The sequence below is a fragment of the Podarcis tiliguerta genome, assembly GCF_965153285.1.
Source record: "Podarcis tiliguerta genome assembly, chromosome: 12".
NCBI classification, from domain to species: Eukaryota; Metazoa; Chordata; class Lepidosauria; order Squamata; family Lacertidae; genus Podarcis; species Podarcis tiliguerta.
The window spans coordinates 12518034-12543673 of record NC_139545.1 but is presented as its reverse complement, the minus strand read 5'-3'; the positions used below and the strand labels follow the sequence as shown (position 1 = coordinate 12543673).

The following is a 25640-nucleotide window of genomic DNA, read 5'->3' as shown; positions in this document are numbered from 1 at the left end:
GGCTTCTCCCCTTGCAGAGCACCAAGCATGAAGTTATCTCACAAAGGCAAATGGGTGGAGAACTTTCAACACTGGAAGAAAAACCACATTCTATGCTTAGGCCCAGATTCTACTTGAAGCAAGAACAGCCACAGTATATAAAGAGGAAGACACTGCTTTCTCTGGAGGGCATGTTAAGGTAGATAAAGCATTTTTTTTAATTGCAGGGCAAAGTAGAAATACCATAGCCATGTTCTCAGCGTAAGGACTGTAGAAGAGCTTGGTATTTTGTGGAACTTATCCAAGGTACTGGAATGAAGCCTAGGTAAAGGTAAAGGGACCCCTGACCATTAGGTCGTCGTGGCCGACTCTGGGGTTGCGGCGCTCATCTTTCTGGCCGAGGGAGCCGGCGTACAGCTTCTGGGTCATGTGGCCAGCATCACTAAGCCGCTTCTGGTGAACCAGAGCAGCGCACGGAAATGCTGTTTACCTTCCTGCCAGAGCGGTACCTATTTATCTACTTGCACTTTGACGTGCTTTCAAACTGCTAGGTTGGCAGGAGCAGGGACCGAGCAACAGGAGCTCACCCTGTTGCGGGGATTCGAACCGCCGACCTTCTGATCGGCAAGTCCTAGGCTCTGTGGTTTAACCCACAGCGCCACGTGCATCCCAGTGGAATGCAACCTAAATGTCTCTTCACTGGTTTCCAACCACTCCCACTGACGAAACCATTATTCCACACGGCAAGAATTCAAATTTTGATTGTTTAAAGCTGGGGTAGTCAACTTTTTTTATATACCTACCGCCCACTAATGCATCTTTCTTGATGGTAAAATTTCCTTACCGCCCACCAGTGCTCGATGGAAGTTGGATTCAGCTTGTGCGTAGAACCTGTGACCGCCCACCTAGAATCCTGAAACGCCCACAAGTGGGCGGTAGGAACCAGGTTAACAACCCCTGGTTTAAAGGGTGGCAGTTGAGATTCGATCAACAGCACTCACATCAGGAAATAGTATGCTCATTCCCAATTCTTGCTAAACGATTGTACAAATATATCATACATACTATAGGCAGCTTTAAACAGGGATACAATATGAAATAGCACCATAAACAAAGACTTTACCTCAATTCTGTCAGCAGCTTGTGCTCTTTCCAAGGCCTCCCTCAACTCCTCAATTTGCTTTTCCTGATCTTCTATAACTGCTCTGCTTTCCTCTTTTGCAGCCAAAGCAGAATTATATTTACACTAAGAAAGCAGGAATGTAGATATGTCAGGAAAACAACGTATATTAGATCTATTTTTCTACAGGTCAGTAAAGATAATTGCTGACTACATCCATTCTGATACATATCACAAAGTTCTCCAATTCTTCATAATTAGTATAAAGCAGGTGAATAAATGAGCAAATTGAGTTAATTTGGATATGCAGAGGATATTAAAAATAAATTTAAGGAACCGCAGAAAGAGGGGGAAGGAAGTCAGGTTTTGAAATGTTAAGATGATTGTAAAATTAGTGAAAGGTATAAACTTGAAAAGTATAAATAAAATTTGGAAAACTGGAAAAAACCCACAATTCTTCATCATTAGAAGACTAAGGGGGAATAAAAAAATCGAGTGACTCAAAAAATACTAGAAAATAATTCACCCAAGATGATGACCGTCTAACATTATTAGTTATATACTCAGTTAAAGACCATAAGCTAGAATCTCCTATTAACTGTTAACAGTTTCTCCATGCTCTGTCACTAGACTTCTTTTTCTGACTTTTGAAACATCTAGGTTACTTCTCTAGCATGTAGATTTCAAAGCCGTTTTTCTGGTCTGTGGAGGTGATACACACAGTTCAGTTTTCAGCTCGGCCAAAGAAACCAGATGCACTCAGCACAACCTGATCTGTTACTCCACTTTGACACATCACTCAGGGTCCCCTATGGGAAAGAATGGAACATACTTTTATGTCCTCCAGATCACTTGTAAGCCCTTCTATGCACTCTGTCTTCCGGCTAATGGATATCCTCATGTCCTGGATCTGGTTCATCAGGTCTGACACAACTTCCTACAACAAAAACAACAACGTTGTATTAATCTTGATATGTTAAGGCATATATTTCCATACAGCAACTATGTCACAAGGTATTATTGTGTTATTAATATTCTCTTGGAAGCTGCCCAGAGTGGCTGGGGAGACCCGGCCAGATGGGCGGGGTATAAGTAATTTATTATTATTATTATTATTATTATTATTATTATTATTATTATTATTATTATTTATTATTATTATTAATTTGTTTTTAATCTCCTTGGGCCAGCATCAGGATGGTGTTTGTAAATGACTCTCTCTCATACACCCACAAATGTATCAACACTTTAACCAAAACTTTACCTTTAAAAAGTGTCAAGTTTGTGAGCAAACATTTTTCTCTCTTGTTAGGTTCCACACATCTAAATAAATTAAGTAAATGAAAGTTTTTTTAACTGGAATCGCAAAACTTTGATTTACTGTATACAGAATGCCTGCTACAGCAGGGAAACCTTTTCTTTCCTGAAGGACAAATAGTTTATTACCCAAGCAACAATATCAACTCAACTCTCTCTTGCTCTCACACACACTTAGGATATTTTGTGCACAAATTGTATCCATACCTTATCAGCAGCATTTGTTTTCTGCAGAGAAACAATAACTTCCTCAGAAGCAGTTAGATTTTGCTCCAAATTCTGCAACTTTATTTCCTAGAGAAAAAAAATGGCTTCAAATTAACTCTCCTTGGATTTGCAAATATAGCAGTCAACTACATTTACCAAAAATCTAATTTTAAAATGCTCCATTTGTAAGCACACACGGCTGTACCTGCTGCTCACATCTCGACGCCATTTCGGAATATTGCTTCTCTAGCTCCACGATTTCACAAATTTTCAGGTGTTCCCTAGCAGAGAACAAATACAATCACTTATAAGGGACAGAAGAAAAGGCACTAACCAAAGTAAACTTTGCAAGTTTGTCCTGTGCTAATTTGAATTTAGTTATTCTCTACAGTATGAAAATGGCACTACAATTGTTGTCAGAAGAAAGCTCTTCCCCAAACTTACTGGAATTGCTGCTAGCTATCACTTACTACTTCTTGTGGCAAACACTCACTTGCGGTTTTGCAGCGTTCGGGAGCCAAAACATTCAAGAACTAAGCTGTTTGAAAACCAAGGTGTGACTGTGCTCTAGTTATAATCGGTGACATTGGATTTCTTGATTTTTTTTTAGTGAATTATAAAAATGATAAAAGTGAAAGCTTTGATTGTTTATAAAGCTAACTACTTGGTCAAATTTCAATGTATATATTATTAAACATTGTCTATAGGTGCTGTCTTGAGATATTAAAGGAGTTTATGCTTTTAAAAGCAATTAAAGCTACTGTATATAGTTAAAGGGAATGGGTTATCTTTAATTTTTTTTAGTTCCCTAGTAATGAACCTGAATCAAAATAGCTGAAAATTAAATCAACCAAAGTTTTGTTTGTTTGCACTTGCTATTAAACATTGCACCTATACTAGAAATATAAATTTAATTGCTCTCATTATTAAATGGCATTTCTTTGTGGAGGATTTTGGCATTTTGGAATTGGTAGATGTAGAACATCTAATGTACAGGGCATATTTCAATTACTTCCTCCACAAAATATGATTCATATATTTCAATGCACAGATACTAATAAAAAATGTTAAAATGATACAACCACCAACCCAAAATTGAACTCCCTGATTTCATATAGTTAAGGCTTACTTGGAATTATGCTCTTTATCTTCTTGTAATTGCAGTGTTAATTTTTGATTATGTTCTTTTTCACTTTCCAACAGGCCCAATGCATTCTAAAAGATAATAGATGTACAAACATTTGGCGAATGGTTGCAGTATTTTCAGTTCTTTCTTTAACGTTCCTAAGTACTTAGGAATAATATATAATATTATTAACCTTAGGAAAGCCTCATTAACGAGACAGCAGCGCAAGGCTGCTAAAGTGATCCAGTCCTGGCGTGTGCTCCCTCATTTTGCCAGTAATTGCATGGCCAGATACGGGGTTTATTTGTTGATAAAAACCCTGCGCATTTCATAAGGATCCAAATTGCTGCTGAGATACAGCCCCTGCACCTGTGTCGGATCTAACACAGGGCGAGCACAGAGCTTCCAAAACTTTAGACAGGAAGTCATTGAAGGAAAATTGTTTTGAAGGCCAAGCTTTTAGAATTACAGTGGTACCTCGGGTTACATATGCTTCAGGTTACAGACTCCGCTAACCCAGAAATAGTACCTCAGGTTAAGAACTTTGCTGCAGGATGAGAACAGAAATTGTGCTCTGGCGGTGCAGCAGCAGCAGCAGGAGGCCCCATTAGCTAAAGTGGTGCTTCAGGTTAAGAACAGTTTCAGGTTAAGAACGGACCTCCGGAACGGATTAAGTTCTTAACGCGAGATACCACTGTAGTGAGTTTTTGCAGAAATACATAGGCTCATCTTCAGTTCCACCAAATAATTAACTGCCTGTGACAATAGTAGGTGTTTTAACATAAGAGGATATTCCTTAGAAGCAGATAGACAAGTAAAGGTAAAGGGACCCCTGACCATTAGGTCCAGTCGTGGCCGACTCTGGGGTTGCGGCGCTCATCTCGCTTTATTGGCCCAGGGAGTCGGCGTACAGCTTCCGGGTCATGTGGCCAGCATGACTAAGCCGCTTCTGGCAAACCACAGCATCACATGGAAACGCTGTTTACCTTCCCGCCAGAGCGGTACCTATTTATCTACTTGCACTTTGACGTGCTTTTGAACTGCTAGGTGGGCAGGAGCTGGGACCAAGCAACGGGAGTTCACCCCGTTGCGGGGATTCAAACCGCCAACCTTCTGATCGGCAAGCCCTAGGCTCTGTGGTTTAACCCACAGTGCCACCTGCATCCCAATAGACAAGTAGAAGCCTGGAAATGCATGGCTCCCCCTCCTTGTCTTCACCTGTGTAATGCATGTTGCATAAATGTTTACACTTATGTGTCCAATCCGATCTTGCAGTAGGTGGAGGGATTGGGGCAAATTGATAGTTTGCTCCTTTCCCACTTCCACAAATCTTTAATTTTGCTGATCTACACAATGTACAGTTAAAGGTGAAGTCTTTTTCGCATTCTTTACTTACCCAAAGCTCAGTTTTCAGTGCTTCAGTTTCTTGCTTGCTATCAGTGAGCTGCTGCGTTAGCTGGTCAGTCTCAAATTTCAGTATTTCCTGTAGATTGTCATAGTCATCTTGCAGGCTTGTCTTTCTTTCAAGAATGTTTTCGTATTCGAGCCTTCGGTGAAAGAATATGACATTACTCATAATGCGTCTGGTTTTGTCTTGCAGGTTTCGAGTTTCAAAACAAAGTTATTACATCACCTCAAGGATTAGTGTGGGGCCAAAAAATGGCTGGAGGAGAGAGAAATACAGAGCAAGAAAGCAAAGCAAGGCACACTGGTGAAGTCACATCATACAGATATATTTTATATCTTTCAAGTACTAGAAATCCTTTCGATATAGGCCAGAAAAAGACTAACACCACTTCCAGAATGCAGCTAATTAACAAGACTAAACTGGCTGTTGGTATCCGTTTTTTTACACAATACCGTGGTACCTCAGTTTTTGAATATAATCCATTCCGGAAGACCATTCGACTTCCAAAACGTTTGAAAACCGAGGTGCAAAGGTCGGTCTGCCAATTCAACAGAGAACATTGTGAAAAACACAGATACACACAGGGGAAGCCGTTCAACTTCCGAAGGGCCTTCGGAAATGGTAGCATTTACTTCTGGATTTTTGGCATTCGAAAATTGAAACGTTCGGCAACAGACATCCAAAAACCAAGGTACCACTATAGACCAAAAAGGAGGCCTTTCTATATGATGCAGTCTAAAATCAGTGGTTTTCAATGTCCTTCCAGGAACTCTTTCTACCTCAACATATACTGATTTCCAGATTCTGGGCCATTTTGTGGGAGGTACCCTGTCAAACAAGGCAGGACTCTCACAATTGCCTCATGTGAATTGAGGACATGCCCTAAAGCACAGCCAGCACTCTCCTGCAGCTGTGCATTGTAAGAGAAGATTACTAGTAGCAGACAACTTAACTTTCAGGGAAGTTTCTCTGCCACTACAGATCTTCTCACTGACAAGGCCCTGACAAGTTGCCAAAGGACCCCTAGGTGTCCTAGAACACAACTTGAAAAATCAGATGTAGACTGTCGTCCTAGCTTATTTTCTGATAAAGCAGGGGTCTGCAACCTGTGGCTCCGGAGCCGCATGTGGCTCTTTTATACCTTTGCCGCGGCTCCGGGGCGGATACTAGCAAGGGGAGGAGGTGCATTGTGCGCCCCAACACTCCCCACTGTGGCAGGCGCTGTACTGGCTGTGACGTCGCGTGGGGGCGGTGTGTGCATTAGTCACGCACCGTCCCGACGTCACCTTCCTGCCCGCTGTCAGATTGGAGGGCAGCGGCGCGCATGCTTTAAATGTTGCAATGGTTTTGCGGCTCCCAGGTTTTTTTTTCTTCGGAAACGGGTCCAAGTGGCTCTTTTTGTCTTAAAGGTTGCAGACCCCTGTGATAAAGGAATAGTTTCTTGTGAATATAAGCCCAATTGTTGAAATAAATTACTGTGTAGACACACCCTAAGTTTCATTTTATTTTATCAATCTTCTTCTAATTTGAGCCTGTGGAACATGAAGTTGGTATTTTAATCCCCCCACAAACGGTAAAAGGAATAGCACGTAACCAAATCTTCCTCTTGAAAATATTACACAGCTGGTACTTCAGTGCAGGAGACAGCAATTCATGTGAATATCATGGCATATGTAAATGTTTCAGCAGTCGCCACACGTGGCAGCTTACACAGAGACATTTGTGCACATTTTCTCTTACTCAGAGGTGCTGTTCATATGGAACTGTATCACGTTTGAAATAGGCCTTATTCCCATGTATTGAAGAAGCTTTTGCTAAAATAATGGCATACCTTACATTATCAAGTTGCAGTTGTACATTCATATGTCTGCTAGAGAGTTCACCCATTTCTTTTTCTTGAGTTCTTCTGAAATGGTCATATTCCATTTTTACAGCAGACAGATCCTTGTCTGCAGACTGCAAGACTATTCGTAAGTCACGAACCTCAGTGTTTAACACTGTTTGGAAAAAACAAACAAAATCCTTGTAAAATGCACTTGTAAAAAATTCCATTATTAGATACCAATATTCACCTGATGCAATACCAAATATTCCAGTCTTTCCTGAAAGCTAAAGAAATATGTGAAAGTTCCAACTAAAGCCATTCTTGCCATCTTTCAGGCAAAATATACTCAGTAAGTAGTAAAGTCAAATTATAAATTTGGGGAAGCTATGAAAGGCAAAACCCTACGAAGATCACAAAAGCACTTCAGTAAGTAAAGAATTCAAGGAATGATGCCAAACTCTTTTTCATGTCCAGTTGTATTGACTTGGGATTAAGTTGGGCTTTTAGCATATACTTCAGAAAGCATTTGTTGCCATAAAAATGGTTTTATCATACTAGCTGAGTCACATTCATTATACAAGCAGAGATTCGTTCCTCCACTATTAGCAGTGTTCAGAGAAGCAACCAATCTTCAAGAGCCCAATATTCCATTCCCTATGTGGTTGTTTCTATTCTATGTGATATTCTAGGGAAAATGTCATGCCTATGTCCTCTTTTCAGATTTTTCTGATTAATGGAGTGCCTCAGACTCTGTGTATAGCAGATTTCAGAGCTTTAGCTCATGTGCAAATGCGCTAATAATTCTGAGCAAAGCCCAAGAACTCTCATTAATTTAAATTCTTTTCTGTCTTTCTACCCAGAAAGCAGCATGGCAGCTTCCAACAAATGCATACACATACATGGAGGCAACACCTACCTCTCTACCATTTAGGGGAACATATTTTCCTCCCTCCACCCAATTCTATTGGCTGTGCCCACTGACTCCCATTCCATTGCAATTTTCAGACTAAAGACAACTAAATAATCTGCTATGGGGTTACCTAGAAAGGACAGTGACCCATAGATCTACAGAAAAATTGAATTCATTTTGAAAAGATGGAAGTAGTGGACCTATCCAGCCGATCTCAGCAAAAGACAATTATCAGCCATACATTTTGGTAACACGGAAGTAGAAAAAACAGTGCACAAATTGGGACTGTTCTGTGCTGCACTAGGGAAAAAAATACATCTTTGGTAAAAAAATCATGCAGAATTCTATTGTTAGCCAAACTTACTGTCTGCCTTGCTTTGAGTGTCTTGGTATTGTTTCTCAAGATTGTCTATCTTTTCAAGAAGCCCTTGCTTTTCAGTCTGCCAATTGCTTCTTTCCGAGGCAAAGAGCTTCAGTTGGAAAAAGAAGAAGTCAAATAATGAGTGTTTGAGTATGAGAATGTATATGAATCCATAGGATGTACAAGTTACAAAAGAACATTGGCCGGCCCTGTTGTTCTGAATGGATGGTTAAGTCTTGGATCCTGTTAAGTCTTAAAATGGTACAAGCAGCCATGGACACTTCAAGAAAAATCTCTGCATGCAGTTAAAGTAAATAATGAAGTATTACGTCAGATAGTAACAATAATTATGCTAAGCTTTCTACTTCCTCCTACAAGAGTCCTTGCACTAGTTCTTTTACCTCTTGCACTTGTGAAGAATGGTGCTCCAATTTATTAATATGCTGCTGAAGTTTTACAGTTTTACTTTCTTCGGCATCTAGTTTGATCTGAAGAGTGCTTAATTCTTCCTGCAGCAGGACAAATAGGGAAAATTAAGCAAATTTATAATCGTACTAGCAACTGCTTTGCCGCTACTAAATGTTTTCTTCTAATGCATTTATATATTCCTGCACAAACCTATGGGGTATGTAAATACATTGTAAATCTACAGGAAGAGTTCTAAAGCCCTAGCTTTACTGTATTGTAAATGCAGCCAGAATCCAAATCTCCAAATACAGCTAAACGGCTAAAGAGGAAAGTTTCCATAGAAAGACGAACAGCGTCAGATAACTCTCTCATTTGAGCAGCCTTTGCACGCATTTTCTAAAAGCACTCAAGTAAAATCTGAGCATAAGTAGTCCCTGCTGGATCGGACCAAAGGTCTATCTAGTCCAGCAACCCGCTCTCAGTGGCCAGCCATTGTCTCCCTCATTATTAATTTTCAGGAAGAAATTTAAAAAATTGCTGTTTACCCAGGCATTAGATGGCTCAAAAGTTCCTGGCAACCTTGAAATGATTAGCTTAGAAGCTTACAATATTTTATCATTTATTTTTAATGGTGTTGTTTTACTATGTTGGTGTTTGCTACTCCGAGCTTCTTTGAGAGGAAGAGTAGCAATTTAATAGATAAAATGAAGTTATCCAAGTTGGGGGACATCACCACCTCTTGCAGGAGCAAATTCTATAGTTTAACTATGTCTGGTGCAGAGAATCATTTTCTTCTTTTCTCCTGAATCTTCCAACATTGTTTTATTAGATGGCCCTGGGTTTTACTATTATGAGGAACTGTTTCCTATCTACACCATGCCCAATCTTACGCACCTCTATCATGTCCCTCCCTTACACACCTTTGTTCTAAACCCCAAAGACCAAAATATTGTAAACTTTCCTCACAGGAGTCGCTTCAAGGCCTCGATCATTTTGATTGCCTTTTTCTGAACCTTTTCCAGTTCTTTTTGGGCGGAAGCAAGTAGAACTATACGCGGTATTCCAAGTTCAATTTCACCACAGGTTTGTGGATCAGCCTGAGATTGCTGACTCAACTCTGCCCATTCATACCTCCTAGCTCACAGCATCTTGATGAAACAATTTTAGAAATCTGCATTTTGCATCCTGAAACTTCACCTGTGCCACTCTCAGCTCTTCTGCAACAGCCTCATAGGCTTGCTCATTCATCTCAGGAGGCATGGGCTCATTAAAAATATAATCGTTATCGCCTGAGCTTTGAATATCAACAGACTCCGGGCTCAAGGTTTCAGGGGTAAATCGTGCCACCAGTCGAGATCTTAGCTGATAAGCCTTTGTTGGGGTAGCGATATTCTGTAATAGAAATGATATTTTTTAAAACACACACACACACACACACACACACACACACACACACAAACACACATTTCAATAATAATAATAATAATAATAATAATAATAATAATAAATTTACATAGGTAGAAATACAGGAATAACATGGAAGTAAATTTAGAGGATTTGTGTCATATGGTAAGTAAAGTTAAGGAACTTCATGAGATGAAAATTTTCCTGCCCTCCCTCCTCTTGCAACCACTTATTCCTGCCCCCTGCTTCTCTGGTGAGTTAGGAAGTCCTCCTGAACAGTGTAGGATGGAGCATATGGGGTTGCTGAGGGAGGGGGAAATCACCCAAAATTGTATGTAAATAAAACAAGTGCAAGCACTCTCAGTTTGCTTGATTCTCTCCTTAGCTCTTTTGTAGTGTTCAGACATCTGAATTCCAGGTTCCTTTCCTTATTTTTCTCAAACAGCATTAATCTATGAAACAGTGCATCACTATTATAAAACATGACTTTTAATACCTGCACTCCCTAAATGAGAATTTTCTTTTTGCACAAAGATCATTAACATTCCTTCTATTTTAAACAGCTAAATTAGCTTCATACCTTTAAAGTTTCTCTGTGTATTTTATTAAGATGGGAGACTTCCTGGCGTTTGCATGCCTTAGTTGCCTCTAAAATTTTCTCAAGATGCTGGTTTGCCTTCTGCAGAGACAGAAGTTCCGACTCAAGCTCTATCTGTTTTTTCCTGTTAAAGAAACGAATGCATCATAAAATCAAACATGGTTATCTTATTAAAACGACTCTCATTAAGAAAAAGAGAGATTAAAGTTGATGTCTTCTGCTTAGATGGAAGGAGACATCCCAAAAAACTCCTCCCATGCATTTGTTAGATACAAGGCTTGTTGATGCTTTTAACTTCTGTCTCAAGAGGAAACCATACTTTTAGAAATATGGTTTCAGAAATTCTGGTTGGAACCAGAATTTTGCCCTTGATAAACAGCTGTTTATATTTTCAGGGAAGGGTATTTCGTAGAAGAATGTTAGGACACAGATTCATCTTACTTTGTTAGCTCTTTAAATTCTTCATGTTCCTGTTTGGAACTTGCCAGTTCGCTCTGTGTAGCGAGGAGGCGTTCTTTCAGCTTTTCACTAGAGCTGCTGTCTGTTGACGAGGCAGTAGAACACATCTGCTGATCTGTTTGGGATTTAAAAATTTACACTTTCTTAGATGTGCGAAAATGAACACCTTCAGCTGTCCATGCAGCATATGAAAGCTGCAATGATTTTTACAGTGGTACCCCGCAAGACGAATGCCTCGGAAGACGAAAAACTCGCAAGACGAAAGGGTTTTTCGTTTTCTGAGGTGCTTCGCAAGACGGATTTTCCTAAGGGCTTGCTTCGCTAGACGAAACGGCCCTGCCTCTCGTGTCATGGCGACGGTCGCACGCTCGCTTACCCGCTCCTCCGGCTCCCTCCCACCTTCCCGCTGACGGTTGGTGCCTCGCGCCGCTGCCCACCCCCCTCGTGCGCTCCCCTCAGAGAGCCGTTGCCGCCAGCGCCTCTCTCTCCCTGGAGTCGCGCTCCTGAGCCCCGCTGCCCTCCAGCAGCCGCGTTGCACAGTGGCCACAACGCGCGGGTGAGTCTGAGGTACCGGCTGCGGCAGCTGTCCTGCTTCTCCCCGCCACTCCCCGCTGTTGTCAGTGTTTAAAAGCAGTGGTGCTTCGCAAGACGAAAAAACTCGTACAACGAAAAAACTCGCGGAACGAATTAATTTCGTCTTGCGAGGCACCACTGTATTTTTTAATGTTTAAACCTGCATAAGATCAAAGATTGTACTCCTTACAGAATGCATTGGATTTTGTTTCTGAATGCGTATTGAACAATTGTCACGTGTTTTTTTACATCTATAGCTTTGCTGTCCTGCGCCACTGGCTGATTAAGTCAAAAAGGTGCTCAGCATGTGCTTTCACTTTGATATGATAGCCTTGGGCCTAGTTCTCAGAAACAGCCGGTAAGTATGCCCAGGTTGTACCACATGGCACTGTAAGGTGGGCTATGCCCACACCTGTACAGACACTCCCGTCACATAGATGGATGGGATATAAATAATAAAATTATTATTATTTCTTTGAAACCTTGTAATACTCTTTTGAAATAAAAACTTAGGATATTTATATTTTAAGTAATGCTTTTTCGCAGCAGGAAGTTCAAATGAATCAGTTTTGTTCCTGCAAGGAGTTGTGATGACAATCCATCTCCAAAGGAAATACTTCCCATGATGGAGTTAATAGTGCAGATTTCATCTGTGCAGCCATGTTCTAGTCCAGGCATAGGCAAACTCGGCCCTCCAGATATTTTGGGACAACAACTCCCATCACCCCTAGCTAAAAGGACCAGTGGTCAGGGATGATGGGAGTTGTAGTCCCAAAAACATCTGGAGGGCCGAGTTTGCCTAGGCCTGTTCTAGGCCATATTATGCCAGACACCGGGTTATGCAACTGCATAGCTCAGCTGGTCAGAGCATGGTGCTAGTAACACCAAGGTTGCAGGATCGATCCCTGTATTGGGACAGCTTCCTATTCCTGCAGTGCAGGGGGTTGGACTAGATAATCCTCAGGGTCCCTTCCAACTCTACAGTTCTATATTTCAGGCAGCCGTTTCTAACTTTCCTTCACTGTATGCATAAAATGTTATTCTATCAGCAACTAGGTAAAGGTAAAGGTACCCCTGCCCGTACGGGCCAGTCTTGACAGACTCTAGGGTTGTGCGCCCATCTCACTCAAGAGGCCGGGGGCCAGCGCTGTCCGGAGACACTTCCGGGTCACGTGGCCAGCGTGACATCGCTGCTCTGGCGAGCCAGAGCCGCACACGGAAACGCCGTTTACCTTCCCGCTAGTAAGCGGTCCCTATTTATCTACTTGCACCCAAGAGTGCTTTCGAACTGCTAGGTTGGCAGGCGCTGGGACTGAACAACGGGAGCGCACCCCGCCGTGGGGATTCGAACCGCCGACCTTTCGATCGGCAAGCCCTAGGCACTGAGGCTTTTACCCACAGCGCCACCCGTGTCCCTCTATCAGCAACTAGCTCCTATTAATTCACAAGATCTTCATCATGATGCCAGGCAGACAATTGCCTTTTAAAATATGCAGAAAGCATTGCAGAGGGAGATCTGCCCGACTGCAGTATGTTCATTTGAAGCAGTCTGTCTTGACAAGAACTGCCGCCAGAGTTACTAATGACAATGTTTATCAGTATATGACTCCTTTGGCCCAGTAATGTCCTCCAAAGGAACAGACATAAAATCCATCAAACCTGAAAACAAAATGCCAGTGAATTTATTGGGCACTGCTTTGGAGGAGAAAAATGTTAAAACAGCATTGCTTTAAGAATGAGATCAGAGTAGAGAACCTTTTAAAAAAAATATAACTTCATATATGAAAAACGTATTTCAGCTTTTTCCTACCTCTGTTATTGCTTTCTCTACCTGAAGCTTCTAAAAATATTTTTTCCAACTCTGCCATTGCCTGAGCATCAATATCCTGGGCACTTTTCACTGACTGCAGGGAGCGAAGTCGTTTGTTCTCCTCTCGAAGGGCATGGTTCTCCATAGCATATTTTGCAACACGTGGATGCTGTTCCACCTGTACATAACACATATTCTGTTAATTCATGATATAAACAAACCTCAAAACCCAAACAGGTATGTTGCTATATTAGTACAGGAAGTTTTAATTTTTAAAAATCCTGATTACTTTTCTTAGGCTTTCTTTAAAAAGTTTCCTAGCACACAAAAGGGAACGAACATCAAAACTACATATAGTGGAACATCAGTTGTCGAATGTAATCCGTTCTGGAAGACTGCTCAACTTCTGAAACGTTTGACAACCAAGGCACAGTGGGTGGTCGGAGAATTCAATTGAAAAAATAGAGAAATGCGCCTTGGAAGCTGTTTGACTTCCAAGGCGTGTTTCAAAATGGAAGCAATTACATCTGGGTTTTCGGTGTTTGGGTTCCAAAACGTTCGGCTTCTGAGACGCTTGAAAACCAAGGTTCCACTGTATTTACACATATCTGCTTTAAATAGTGATGCCATTCCTTGCACATTTTTACACTATGGCCCACGTGACATTTCTGAAAGGCTTGTGTCCTATTTGATCCTATTATAATTATAATTATTAATTTCATTTCTGTACCACTTTATATCTAAAAGGAAAAGGACCTCAAAGGGGTTTACAACCCACATTAAAGCATCAAACAAAACAATCGACAACAAAATATTACAGAAGAAAGTCAAATACAAGGTGAGTCCTTTAAAAGAGGCCCCGTGGATACAGAGTACAGTGGTGCCCCGCAAGACGAATGCCTCGCAAGACGGAAAACCCGCTAGACGAAAGGGTTTTCCGTTTTGGAGGTGCTTCGCAAAACAAATTTCCTATGGGCTTGCTTTGCAAGACGAAAATGTCTTGCGAGTTCCTGCGATTTTTTTTCGCTCCCCACCCCCTTTTTCTAAGGCACTAAGCTGCTAATAGCTTTTTAGCAGCTAATCCGCTAATCCCTTAAGCCTTTAATAGCCGCTAATAGCCGCTAAACCGCTAATAGCGCTAATGGGGTTGCTTCGCAAGACAAAAAAAACGCTAGACGAAGAGACTCGCGGAACGGATTCTTTTTGTTTTGCGAGGCACCACTGTACACATGTACCATGGGGCCTCTTTTTAAAGACTCACCCTGTATAAAGTGTATATCCAAAACAACATGCGTAACAGGAAACTAAAATAAGGATTTCAAAAGAAAACATCACAAAGGAGGCCAACTACAGAATGGATATTGAATGCAGCAAAGTTAACAAAACAAAGCAGTCTTGAAACATTTCAAAAGAAAACATGACTAAAGGAAGTCAAATATAAAATGCACAAGTACATCCTTCTTTGGAACATTCTGCTTTGGAACATACTTGGTTAAGTAGTTCAGATTAGCTTGGATGAAATTGTTTGCTGCATCCAGCTGAAGTCAATACATATGTTAATAAAAACAGAAGCTGATTTTCAATAAGTGCTTTCAGAATTATATAGATTATAAATTATAAAATCAACTCAACAACCACAAAAAAAAAATGCAAAACCTTCAAAATCAATTAAGATCCATGAGTTACGGAAGAGTGCTGAAATCAGCTTAAAAGTTTTTCATCCAAGTTTAATACCAGGGATAGCGTAAAAGTGTGTCTCTTTTTGCTTCAGCTGTGTACATTGGCCAAAAAATCTACTTACAATTTGTGTGTAGAAGTTTTAAGGCCTACTAACCACAACAGCTAACCTCCATGTTTAGAGAAGTACACTTCTCAATAACAGATGTAGGAAGACAAGAACAGAAGAGGACTGTTGCTCAATTAATGTGCTTTCTGGGGGCATCTGGCTTGCCAGAGAATGCCGGAGTAGACAGATGTTTGGCCTGATCCAGGTAATACATTAAACAAAAATACAGCTACCTGTTCTCTGAGAATCTTCAGCTCCTCCTTCAGTTCCCCAAAAAGCTTCTCTTGTTCACTGGGCAAAAAGCTGCCATGAGCCTCTTTATGTAGTTTTTCCAGGCGAGTTATATGATCCTCTCTGAATTTAACTATCATTTTATTGGACTGAATGAACTTCTCCTTTTTGACACAGAGATCTTCGAGTTGGGCAACTTTTTCTAACAGCATCTTGAAAATAAAGGCAGCCGATTAAGCAGGAAGCAATAGCATCATGACACATACATAATGAAAAGTATACTTGTCCAACCTTCTCTTGGATGTGATCAACAGAAATCATTAAATGAAGGCACAAACTTATGTTAATTTGCTATTCACACACTCTCAACATTTGTGTTCAACTGATTTGGGGTGCGTGGAGCCATATAAATAAATTAGATCAACTTTTAAGAAAGGGACAAATTATTGTTCCAGGGCAAATATTTTTGTCAATTGGACCTTTCCTAACACTATACCATAGTGTTCCTATTCTTACCTTTCTTTCACTTTCAGCTTTTTCCAGTAACAGCATTGCTTCAAGAAAATGGTTCAGATAATCTGCATTTCCCACATCACGTGTGAGGGTAGCTTAGAGAGAATGTAGAACAAAATACATTAGGTTACACTTCCCTGGATTTATTTGTCTATTTTGTGTGTCAACTGAGATATTTAGTGCTGATTTTTAATATGTTATAGCTGAAATACACATTATCGTTTTATTATTATGGCTAAACTTTCTTATCTAAAACTGCATTTAAAAGAGATTCAGGATAAAGAGGTTTGGGTTTTTTATATTTTGAAAAAAATGTTTAAATACAAAAGCTTGTTGAACATTTCAGTTAAGCATAACTGAAATACAAAAGAACGCTAAATGTGTTTACTAAGAAGTCAGTTCCAAAGGATTCAGTTTGATTCTGTGCAGAATTTGGGATCCTTGCGTTTGCACAGAATTGGCCATTAAAGCAACAATCATACCCACATTTAGTTGAGGATAAGTTTCACAAACATTGTTTGGTTCAATACCATGGTTATAATTCCAACCATGTCTACCTTGTGGTACATGCCACTGAATTCAATAGGCCTTACTTCCAGGTGGAGAATTGCGGCCTATGTTCGTTACTTATTAACTACAGAAATGAATGGGAATTGCGGATGTAATTTAGTCCCAAAGATTTGGATCCAGACTTTCAAGGTGACATGCACAGATCAGACTGTTACTCCCTAGCAAATATTCAGAGGATTTCACTGTAAACTCCTGCATTGTCTGAGCTGTAGTGATAGATATCTACAGTTTACAAGCATTAAAGGTAAAGGGACCCCTGACCATTAGGTCCAGTCGTGGCCGACTCTGGGGTTGCGGCGCTCATCTCGCTTTATTGGCCGAGGGAGCCGGCGTACAGCTTCCGGGTCATGTGGCCAGCATGACTAAGCCGCTTCTGGCGAACCAGAACAGCGCACGGAAACACCGTTTACCTTCCCGCCGGAGTGGTACCTATTTATCTACTTGCACTTTGAGGTGCTTTTGAACTGCTAGGTTGGCAGGAGCAGGGACCGAGCAACGGGGGCTCACCCCGTCACGGGGATTCGAACCGCCGACCTTCTGATCGGCAAGTCCTAGGCTCTGCGGTTTAACCCACAGCACCACCCGCGTCCCTTGCAAACATTAATTCTGTGTTAATAACCAGTGAAAACAAAATGTTAGCTATTAAAGGATTCTACCAAATAGTGATCTGAAAATGGGACTTGAAATAACATGTGGTATTGAATGTTTCTATTCAGAATTCTACTCAACTAGTCATATTCTCTTCTAGCACACCATTCTATCCACCTCATTTCCCCCTCTTCCTCCAACACCAGCCAGAATTCTGTGTCTACTGAGCACAGATCCAGGTTCACTTATTCATGATGCTCATTGGGTGACTGTGGGCAAGTTACTTGCCTGACGGGGTTATTATGAGGCTAATATGGGAGCTCATGAAGAGAGAGACTTTGAAAAACACCCTCAGCAATTTAGAAGAAAGGTTTGGTAAGAATATAAATATACTCAGTCCTCAATGGATTGTTTTTGTTTCCCCCACTACAGATTTATTTGTACTTCTACAAACTTTGGTTTTCTGAAGCTCTTGTGTGTGTGGAAGGTGCCATTTTGGCATACAGAGAACCAGTTTTCTATTACGACATTCTGTTTTGGGGGCATGAATTAAGTTTGATCCTGTACCAAAGCCATGTTCTATTTTTAAAAAACATTGAGGGCTTTTTTTAATGGAAAACAAATGGAGTGCTTAAACAAATCATCCTGAAACACCAGCTTTAAGGGGGGAAAGGGGATAGGCTTTACCTGTAGGCAGAGAAGCATCTTGCAGAGTCTGCCCTGAAATAAGCAAAGCAAGCTGCTCTTTCAGTTTCTTCACTTCAGACTGCAACTGCTTCACATTTCCTTGGGTGTCTTCATTTATCACAGCCTTAAATAGAAAATTTAAAATATTGAAACGCACACGCCTGATGATCAGATAATTCAAATCCTACTAACAAAGCCAACTAGAATCCATTGTTCTCACTTTCAAACATCATAGGTTAAAAAGAAAATACTATTGAAAAAGAAGACTATATGATACTAGCATGGCAGCATATATTCTATGCATTTACAAAAGCAGGTGTAGAATTTAGCCTTCCCCTGATCTCGGCTCTTTTCTTTTAGAAAAGTATGTTCTTAATGCAAGGCTTCACGTTAGGAGTGAAAAATGTATAGGTTTGCTTTGTGAAGGTGCAGAAACGAGTTTAGGAAGTCTTTTTCTGTTTTCCTACATGCTGCTCCTACTCATGACTAATACTACTGACCCCCCCCCGCATTTCTCGCTACCTTCACCCCCTTAACTTGTGGCCCCATTTCCCTTTGCAACCCAAGAAAGTTTTGAAAGTTGATGTTGGCAGAAGCAATAGTACACATACGCACATTTATAAATTTGTGAATCATGTGTTTGCATAAGATGCACATAGCTCTGTCTATCGGTTTTGATTCTTCTAGCTTGGGAGTTCTTAATAGATGAACTGTAAAGGTTTAGCACAGAAGCTTGTGTGTCTTGGTTGTGAGAACTGCAAGAAGGGAACTTCAGACAGTTCCTTCATTTTTACACAAGCTCCACAATGTCTGATACTGTTTTAAAAGTCCAAAGTGAATAGAAATTACTTTTATCTCATGCAATTATCATTGAATTGTATGTTGCACAGCTAAAAAATGTGAAACATACCTCACGTATTCTAGAAAGGAATGCAACCCATTTGATAATACAGCAAATGATAGAATTTTCAGTAATTTGAAGTAGACAAGGTATTTGTTAAAATGTCTGCAACTGCAGTCTCTCTCTCTCTCTCTGTTGGTCTATTCAGCTTCATGACTGGAATATTAAGACTTAGCAAGAATATAGTATTATAAGAGTTGAAACAGATGAGAAATACAATATTTATTTTGATTTAGCAAACTTTTTTTCTGCCAAAGAACCCTTTCAGACAAAGAAATTGCTTACAACTATGTACATTTGTGAAGAAAAAAAAGGTGACTGAATAGCTAATGTAATATTCTGTCCCAATTAAATACCTTGTTTTTTATCAGTTTGGCTCTCTGAGCAAAATTAAGGGTGGACAAGGTTTCACCAAAACATCTGGAACTTGGATTAATGTTTGCTATGATGCAAGTTTTGGCATTACCTCCAAGAGAATCCTGTTTGAAGACATGAAAATTACTTTGAGATGCAGCACTTTGAAAAGAAGAAAAGCAGTTTGGATTTGATATCCCGCTTTATCACTACCCGAAGGAGTCTCGAAGCGGCTAACATTCTCCTTTCCCTTCCTCCCCCACAACAAACACTCTGTGAGGTGAGTGAGGCTGAGAGACTTCAGAGAAGTGTGACTAGCCCAAGGTCACCCAGCAGCTGCATGTGGAGGAGCAGGGAATCAAACCCGGTTCACCAGATTACGAGTCTACCGCTCTTAACCACTACACCACACTGGCTCTCTTCATTTTTACACAAGTTCCACAATGTCTGATACTGTTTTAAAAGTCCAAAGTGAATAGAAATTACTTTTAGTTCATGTAATTATCATTGAATTGTATGTTGCATAGCTAAAAAATGTGAAATATACCTCATGTATTCTAGAAAGGAATGCAACCCATTTCCTAATACAGCACGTGATAGAATTTTCAGTAATTTGAAGGAGACAAAAAAAGCACATAGTTTAACTACCGTATTTTTTGCTCTATAAGACTCACTTTTCCCCTCCTAAAAAGTAAGGGGAAATGTGTGTGCGTCTTATGGAGCGAATGCAGGCTGGCAAGCTATCCCAGAAGCCAGAACAGCAAGAGGGATTGCTGCTTTCACTGCACAGCGATCCCTCTTGCTGTTCTGGCTTCTGAGATTCAGAATATTTTTTTTCTTGTTTTCCTCCTCCAAAAACTAGGTGCGTCTTGTGGTCTGGTGCGTCTTATAGAGCGAAAAATACGGTAATTCTAGTGTTTATAGAAACACAAACTATTTCCTCCTCTTCTACTAACCCGTGTTTGGGGCAGGATACTGCCCTCCTCATAAGGCCACTGTGTTGCTTCAGGACTTAACATTCTGATGGGGCACTTTCAATAGAACATTGTGACAGGATGCTCTAAAGCAAGATTAATACCCATTATGAGGACCACATACATATGTATTGCCACTACGTTTGGTTTACGATGCTCTATTATGCATACTGCATGCTAGTGCAAGCAGCCTGAATACTTATGTAAGCAGTATATCCAAACCTGGAATCATGGCTTGTTTCGCCATAACAAACCACAATTGCTAGCCCGCTTCAGACAAAAGCTTGTTGGATTATCACGTGATTTATTATGATGAAACAATCCATGACTCCAGATTCAGACATAACACTAAAGTAGCCCGTTTGTGATTTGTATACTGGCTTCTATGAAGGAGGAGCGAGGGAAACACTCCTCGGCTGTGTAAATCTACATGCAGTTTGTGTACAGAACAGCTTAATAAGCAAAACTTTGCGGTTTAGCATTATGTGGCCAACGGCAACAGATTGTAGTAATCATTGATTTTCCAGGACAACATACCGCAAGTAAGACATCTGAATAATATAAAAGTCAAAAGCATTTTGTCTTTTGAAAACCAATGTCCTAAAAATTAATGGTACACATTACCCGTAGCAGAAAAGTGAGCCTGGAGTCCCTGTAACAGATGTGCCTCTGTTTTCCATTGCCCACATCAACAAGTGCAGTAATCACTTGGCCCAGACAACTTAATGAACGGTTTATGTTCCCTGCTTCCTAGAACAAACAAGAAAATAAAAGTGATTGCCTTTGTTTTTAGTGGAAAAGAAATCAACAAGTTGGTGTTACTGTGAAGTGTGCTTCTGGTCAGCGGGTAGTGGAGCATGCATTATACAAGCGCATAGACTCTGTCCCCAGGAGGAGTTAACCCTTTTCTGCATGCTCCAATTCCCACTGACCAAGAATGCACTGTTTCGCCACTAACCTTTAACCTAACACCCTCTGTGTGAGTATCTTTTTGTCTCTCTGATCCAGCCAAATCTACCAAATTCAGCAGAGATGATCGAATATTCATGACGTCATTGGTTTTCTCCATTGATTCGACCGTGATAGTAAAAACAGCATGAGACCTTGAGGACTCTCTGTTCATTGAGGTAGACGCCACGCGACGATTTCTCCAGCCTGTTGTTAACACCTAGTTAGAATAAGATATGAGTAGCATTTACAATATACTATGGAACAGACTGAACAACTTTATCTTAAGCCATTTTGGAGTCACAACTGGGATTGTAGTGCTAATCTTAAATGTGTTAACGAAAGATCCCCTCTATTTCTAATCCTAATCTGCAAGAAGTATTAAATTAACATCTTACTTGTAGGCAATGATGCATGTTTTACACATCCCCGTTCAAAAAGAATTTATAACATGGCTTCCCAAGTCTCCCATCCTATTTTTTAAAAAATCTTATACTTGTACTTTTGATGTACCTATGTGTATATTGATGTACACATGAGCCAGGCTGATGATTTCCCCTTCCAGAGACAGTCTTTCACACCTTGTGAAATACTGTTCCAGATAGGCCCAATTTGTGGAATGGATTTTGGTGCAAGAGTGTTTCTGCTGCTGGAAAGGCAAGCGTGAAAAGTTCTCATGCACACAGAATGCATTGCACATGCCTTCTGCATCCCGGGCACTGGAAGCTGAGCTGCAGGAATGAGTGTTTATTGCAGAACATACCATAGTTTTCGCTCCATAACACGCGTTTTTTTCCTTCTAGAAAGTAAGGGGACATGTCTGTGCGTGTTACGGAGCGAATGCTTCCCTCCTCCGTGGTTTCCAGAGGGAGAAGAGCCACTGAATGGGGAAGAGAGAAGGACAGAGTGCCTGCTTCTTTAAAGGAGGAAAGCGGGAGGGGAGAGGAGCCGCTTACACGGGTGTAAGCGGCTCCTGTACGGTTGGCTCCTTTAAAGCAAGCAGGCTCTCTGTATCTCTCTCGTCCCCACTCAGCGGCTCTTCTCCCGCTTTGCTGGAAATAGCAGGAATGATTTTCAGCTTGCTAAGGGGGGGGGGGGGAGGAGGGAGAGAAACAGAACCTGCTTGCTTTAAAGGAGCCTACCGGACACAAAGTGTAAGCGGCTCCTGTCCGATAGGCTCCTTTAAACCAAGCAGGCTCTCTGTCCCTCCAGCAAAGTTTTTCAGCTCACTAAGGGGGGGGGAGGAGGGAGAGAAGTAGAGCCTGCTCCACGTGTGCTCCTTGTCCCTTGAGTGCTTTTCCTTCCCTCCCCACTTAAAACGTGGTTACAAAGCACAGATCCACATGGATCCTCAGGATTTTTGAACTGGGTCACCCCAAATTCACCATCAGGTCACATAGCATGTCCATGGCTACAGTTTGCACCAAAAAAATCACGCACCCACTGTTGCCTGGGGCTGCAGTGGTGCAAAAACGTGGTTACAAACATGGATCCACATGGATCCTCAGGATTTTTGCATTGGGCTACCCCAAACTCACTGTCAGATCACATGTCTGTGGCCACAGCATGAACCACAAAAATCATACACCCACTGTTTCGTTTAGAATATTTTTTTCCTTGTTTTCCTCCTCTAAAAACTACATGCGTGTTATGGTCGGGTGCGTGTTATCGAGCGAAAAATACGGTAAATAGCCCAACATAAGGGAGCTGAAGGGCAAAAGGTACAAAACAAGCATAAGAAGCCCAAGTTATTTCTTTTAGTTAAGCTCTTCAAATAATAATACTGCTACTTCAATGAGTGCTGCCTCTATTACAACATGCAAGGATGTCTACCTCTACTTATCAAAACAGCATACTTTATATGCTTCAGCAGCTGAAGTCAACACTTGCTCCACTGCACCAACAACAAATACTCCTTTTGTGATGTGCTCTCTGAGGAAGAGTCCAGCTGAGGCAGAATCCAGCAAGTCAAATAGCTGCTCATTGTAGATTTCAATAAAAGAACACTTGCAGAGAAAACTCTTTTCTGTACCAGCCTATAAGAAACATTAACATTTGTGTTACAGAAAATGCTGTTTTGATTTTATCTGGCCTCTAACGTCATTACAAGGTTTTCACAGCAACTATGAAGGCATGCCTTTATTGATCTCTTACAGTTTACAAAAGGACATATTTTACCACCCAACTCCTACTTTCACTTTACATATTTGGAGCCTTTATCGTACGAACTTCAAGCCCTTCAAGAAACAGTTTACCCACCTACTTCCCTGCCCTATCACACCACCTTTGGTCCTGTTCATAACCAGCTGTCCTTCTGCTGTTACCCACTAAACCCATTTCAGCTATTAAAAGCTGGGGCAAACTGAATGGATTGTCCAGCTCTTCTATTTGCAGCCTGGAAAGAGTAGCACTGGTACTACATTTACTACTGACGCAGCTCTGTATCCTTTTTGCCTTTAAGGGCTGACAGAGCTTAACCAGTGCAATATTGTAGCAGCTCAGCCCTAGCAATTAACTCTGGTTGGAAGAGAACAGTGAGCACAGGCAATAAGGCACAACACAGTATTCTGAAACAGATAAATTTACGCTTGAAATTGGACAGATGGCTGGGAGGGTCAACTAGGGTAGAAATGATGTCTACCATTTTACTTGCACATTGGAAGCCAATTGCTACTCACCATGCGTAAGTAGCAAGCTAGCACAGCTGCTTGCCTGTATGAAAGAGTGTGATCCCAAGCTATACAATCATTCCAACCATGCAGGTTATTTCTTCCAAATGAATGAAGGGCACCCAAGAGCTGGATGCCATTGGTACTAATTAAAACGAACCCTCAAGGACTTTTACCACAATCTTCATTAAGAAAAGGATTTACCTTTTCTTTTTCACGTTCAATTAGAAAAAACAGATATTCAAAACTCCGTGGTATTACTCCTCTCAGATTATGAGTAAAGTTATCAGAGTCGGGAGGACCTTGAAAAAAGAAAGAAAGAATTGCTTGGATAGAAATCTAAAAATATCTAGCAGAAATAAGGTGGTTTACATTATTAGTATTAGTAGCATACAATGTTTCTGAAATAGGAAGGAAGCCTTATTGAATAGATAAAGGCCATGGTTAAGAGCAGGCTTCGTCAAACTTGGCCCTCCAGATGTTTTTGGCCTACAACTCCCATGATCCCTAGCTACCAAGACCAGTGGTCAGGGATGATGGGAACTGTAGTCTCAAAAACATCTGGAGGGCCAAGTATGAGGAAGCCTGGTTAAGAGATTCAGTGGTATCTTGGTTCTCAAACTTAATCAGTTCCAGAACTCCGTTCCAAAACCAAGGCGTGCTTTCCCATAGAAAGTAATGCAAAATGGATTAATCCGTTCCAGACTTTTAAAAACAACCCTTAAAACAGCAATTTAACATGAATTTTATTATCTAATGAGACCATTGATCCATAAAATGAAAGCAATAAACAATGTTCTGCAGTCACACAATCAATCAATCAATCTGTCAGTCAATCAGTAGCTGAACTGGGTTCCACAGTCACAAAAAAAGAGCCGCAAAATCGCAAAAACAGACAGACCTCAGCGTAAAACTCAAATTGGAAGCGTAACACTCAAAACAGAGCACGTTCAGCTTCTGAAAAAAGTTCACAAGCTGCAAGACTTACTTCCAGGTTTGCAATGTTTGGGTTCCAAGGTGACTGAGAACCAAGGTACCACTGTACAAAATCCCCCCCCCCCCCCAGATGCTGATGCCTGATTAGTCTAATCCCTTCCAAGACTCTTCCAAGTATCTTTTTCACCTGTCCCTTTGACGAAGGCTTTGGCTGCCTCTAACAAGAGTCAGGAACACTGCAGTTCCTTGGTCTATGTTGTTAGATCATAGACTATGGCAAAATTAATGATATCCTAATATGAAACTATCCCTAGATCTGGGAAATACTGCGTTAGAAGTTAATATTACACAGTGCGAAGGGGTGGGGAAAGAGGATCCCACACTGTGATCTAAAATGAGATAAACAACTGTGAGCACAAATCAGTATGCGTTGTACTTACCCATCATCGTAAAGGTTTTCCCTGAACCAGTTTGGCCACTAAAGAGAAAAAGAAGCAGCACACACATATAATCATATCTCAGTAATCAGAACTTGCACATTTATTCATATAAATTTTTTGCTAGGGTTAACTCTGTACCATTAAGAGGGTTAAATGTAGAGAGACCAGACTCTGTGGCAGATAACATGTGTTGCATGCAGAGATTTCCAGGTTCAACTCCTGGCATCTCAAGTTAAACAGGATTGAGTAGCAGGCGACGTGGAAGATGCTGGGCCCCAGACACTGGAAAGCTGATGCCACACATGGATGAATGGACTAGATGCATTTATGCTTTAAATTTTACAGTCCTTAGAATGGTCTGACCCGGTAATGTATTTCTCAAACAGAGCAGTTCATATAATTCAAATCAGATATTTTACTATTTGCATGAAATAAAAAGGTTAAAAGCTTACTATGCAAAAATGGTTCCATTGTAGCCATTCATGCATGATTCTACTATCTTTTTGGCCACACTTGAGAACACTGATTCCTAGGCAGA

The 25640-nt window shown here is 40.9% G+C and overlaps 1 protein-coding gene across 1 annotated transcript in view; it reads right to left on the bottom strand.

Annotated features, from left to right (window-relative positions):
* The window catches only part of KIF15 (kinesin family member 15), a 42821-nt gene that overhangs the window by 12310 nt on the left and 4871 nt on the right, over positions 1 to 25640 (bottom strand). Inside the window, exons 4-26 of the mRNA XM_083404648.1 lie at positions 25555 to 25631; positions 25103 to 25140; positions 23931 to 24028; positions 22914 to 23093; positions 21068 to 21277; positions 20734 to 20859; positions 19138 to 19260; positions 17881 to 18004; positions 16039 to 16130; positions 15525 to 15734; positions 13506 to 13683; positions 11105 to 11237; positions 10646 to 10787; positions 9859 to 10053; positions 8655 to 8762; positions 8257 to 8362; positions 6989 to 7154; positions 5146 to 5296; positions 3753 to 3838; positions 2829 to 2904; positions 2624 to 2710; positions 1932 to 2036; positions 1103 to 1225 (exon numbers count right to left, since the gene is read on the bottom strand). Of these exons, the coding sequence (XP_083260774.1) occupies positions 1103 to 1225; positions 1932 to 2036; positions 2624 to 2710; positions 2829 to 2904; positions 3753 to 3838; positions 5146 to 5296; positions 6989 to 7154; positions 8257 to 8362; positions 8655 to 8762; positions 9859 to 10053; positions 10646 to 10787; positions 11105 to 11237; positions 13506 to 13683; positions 15525 to 15734; positions 16039 to 16130; positions 17881 to 18004; positions 19138 to 19260; positions 20734 to 20859; positions 21068 to 21277; positions 22914 to 23093; positions 23931 to 24028; positions 25103 to 25140; positions 25555 to 25631 (2934 nt within the window). The remainder of the gene's footprint in view (positions 1 to 1102; positions 1226 to 1931; positions 2037 to 2623; positions 2711 to 2828; positions 2905 to 3752; positions 3839 to 5145; positions 5297 to 6988; positions 7155 to 8256; positions 8363 to 8654; positions 8763 to 9858; positions 10054 to 10645; positions 10788 to 11104; positions 11238 to 13505; positions 13684 to 15524; positions 15735 to 16038; positions 16131 to 17880; positions 18005 to 19137; positions 19261 to 20733; positions 20860 to 21067; positions 21278 to 22913; positions 23094 to 23930; positions 24029 to 25102; positions 25141 to 25554; positions 25632 to 25640) is intronic.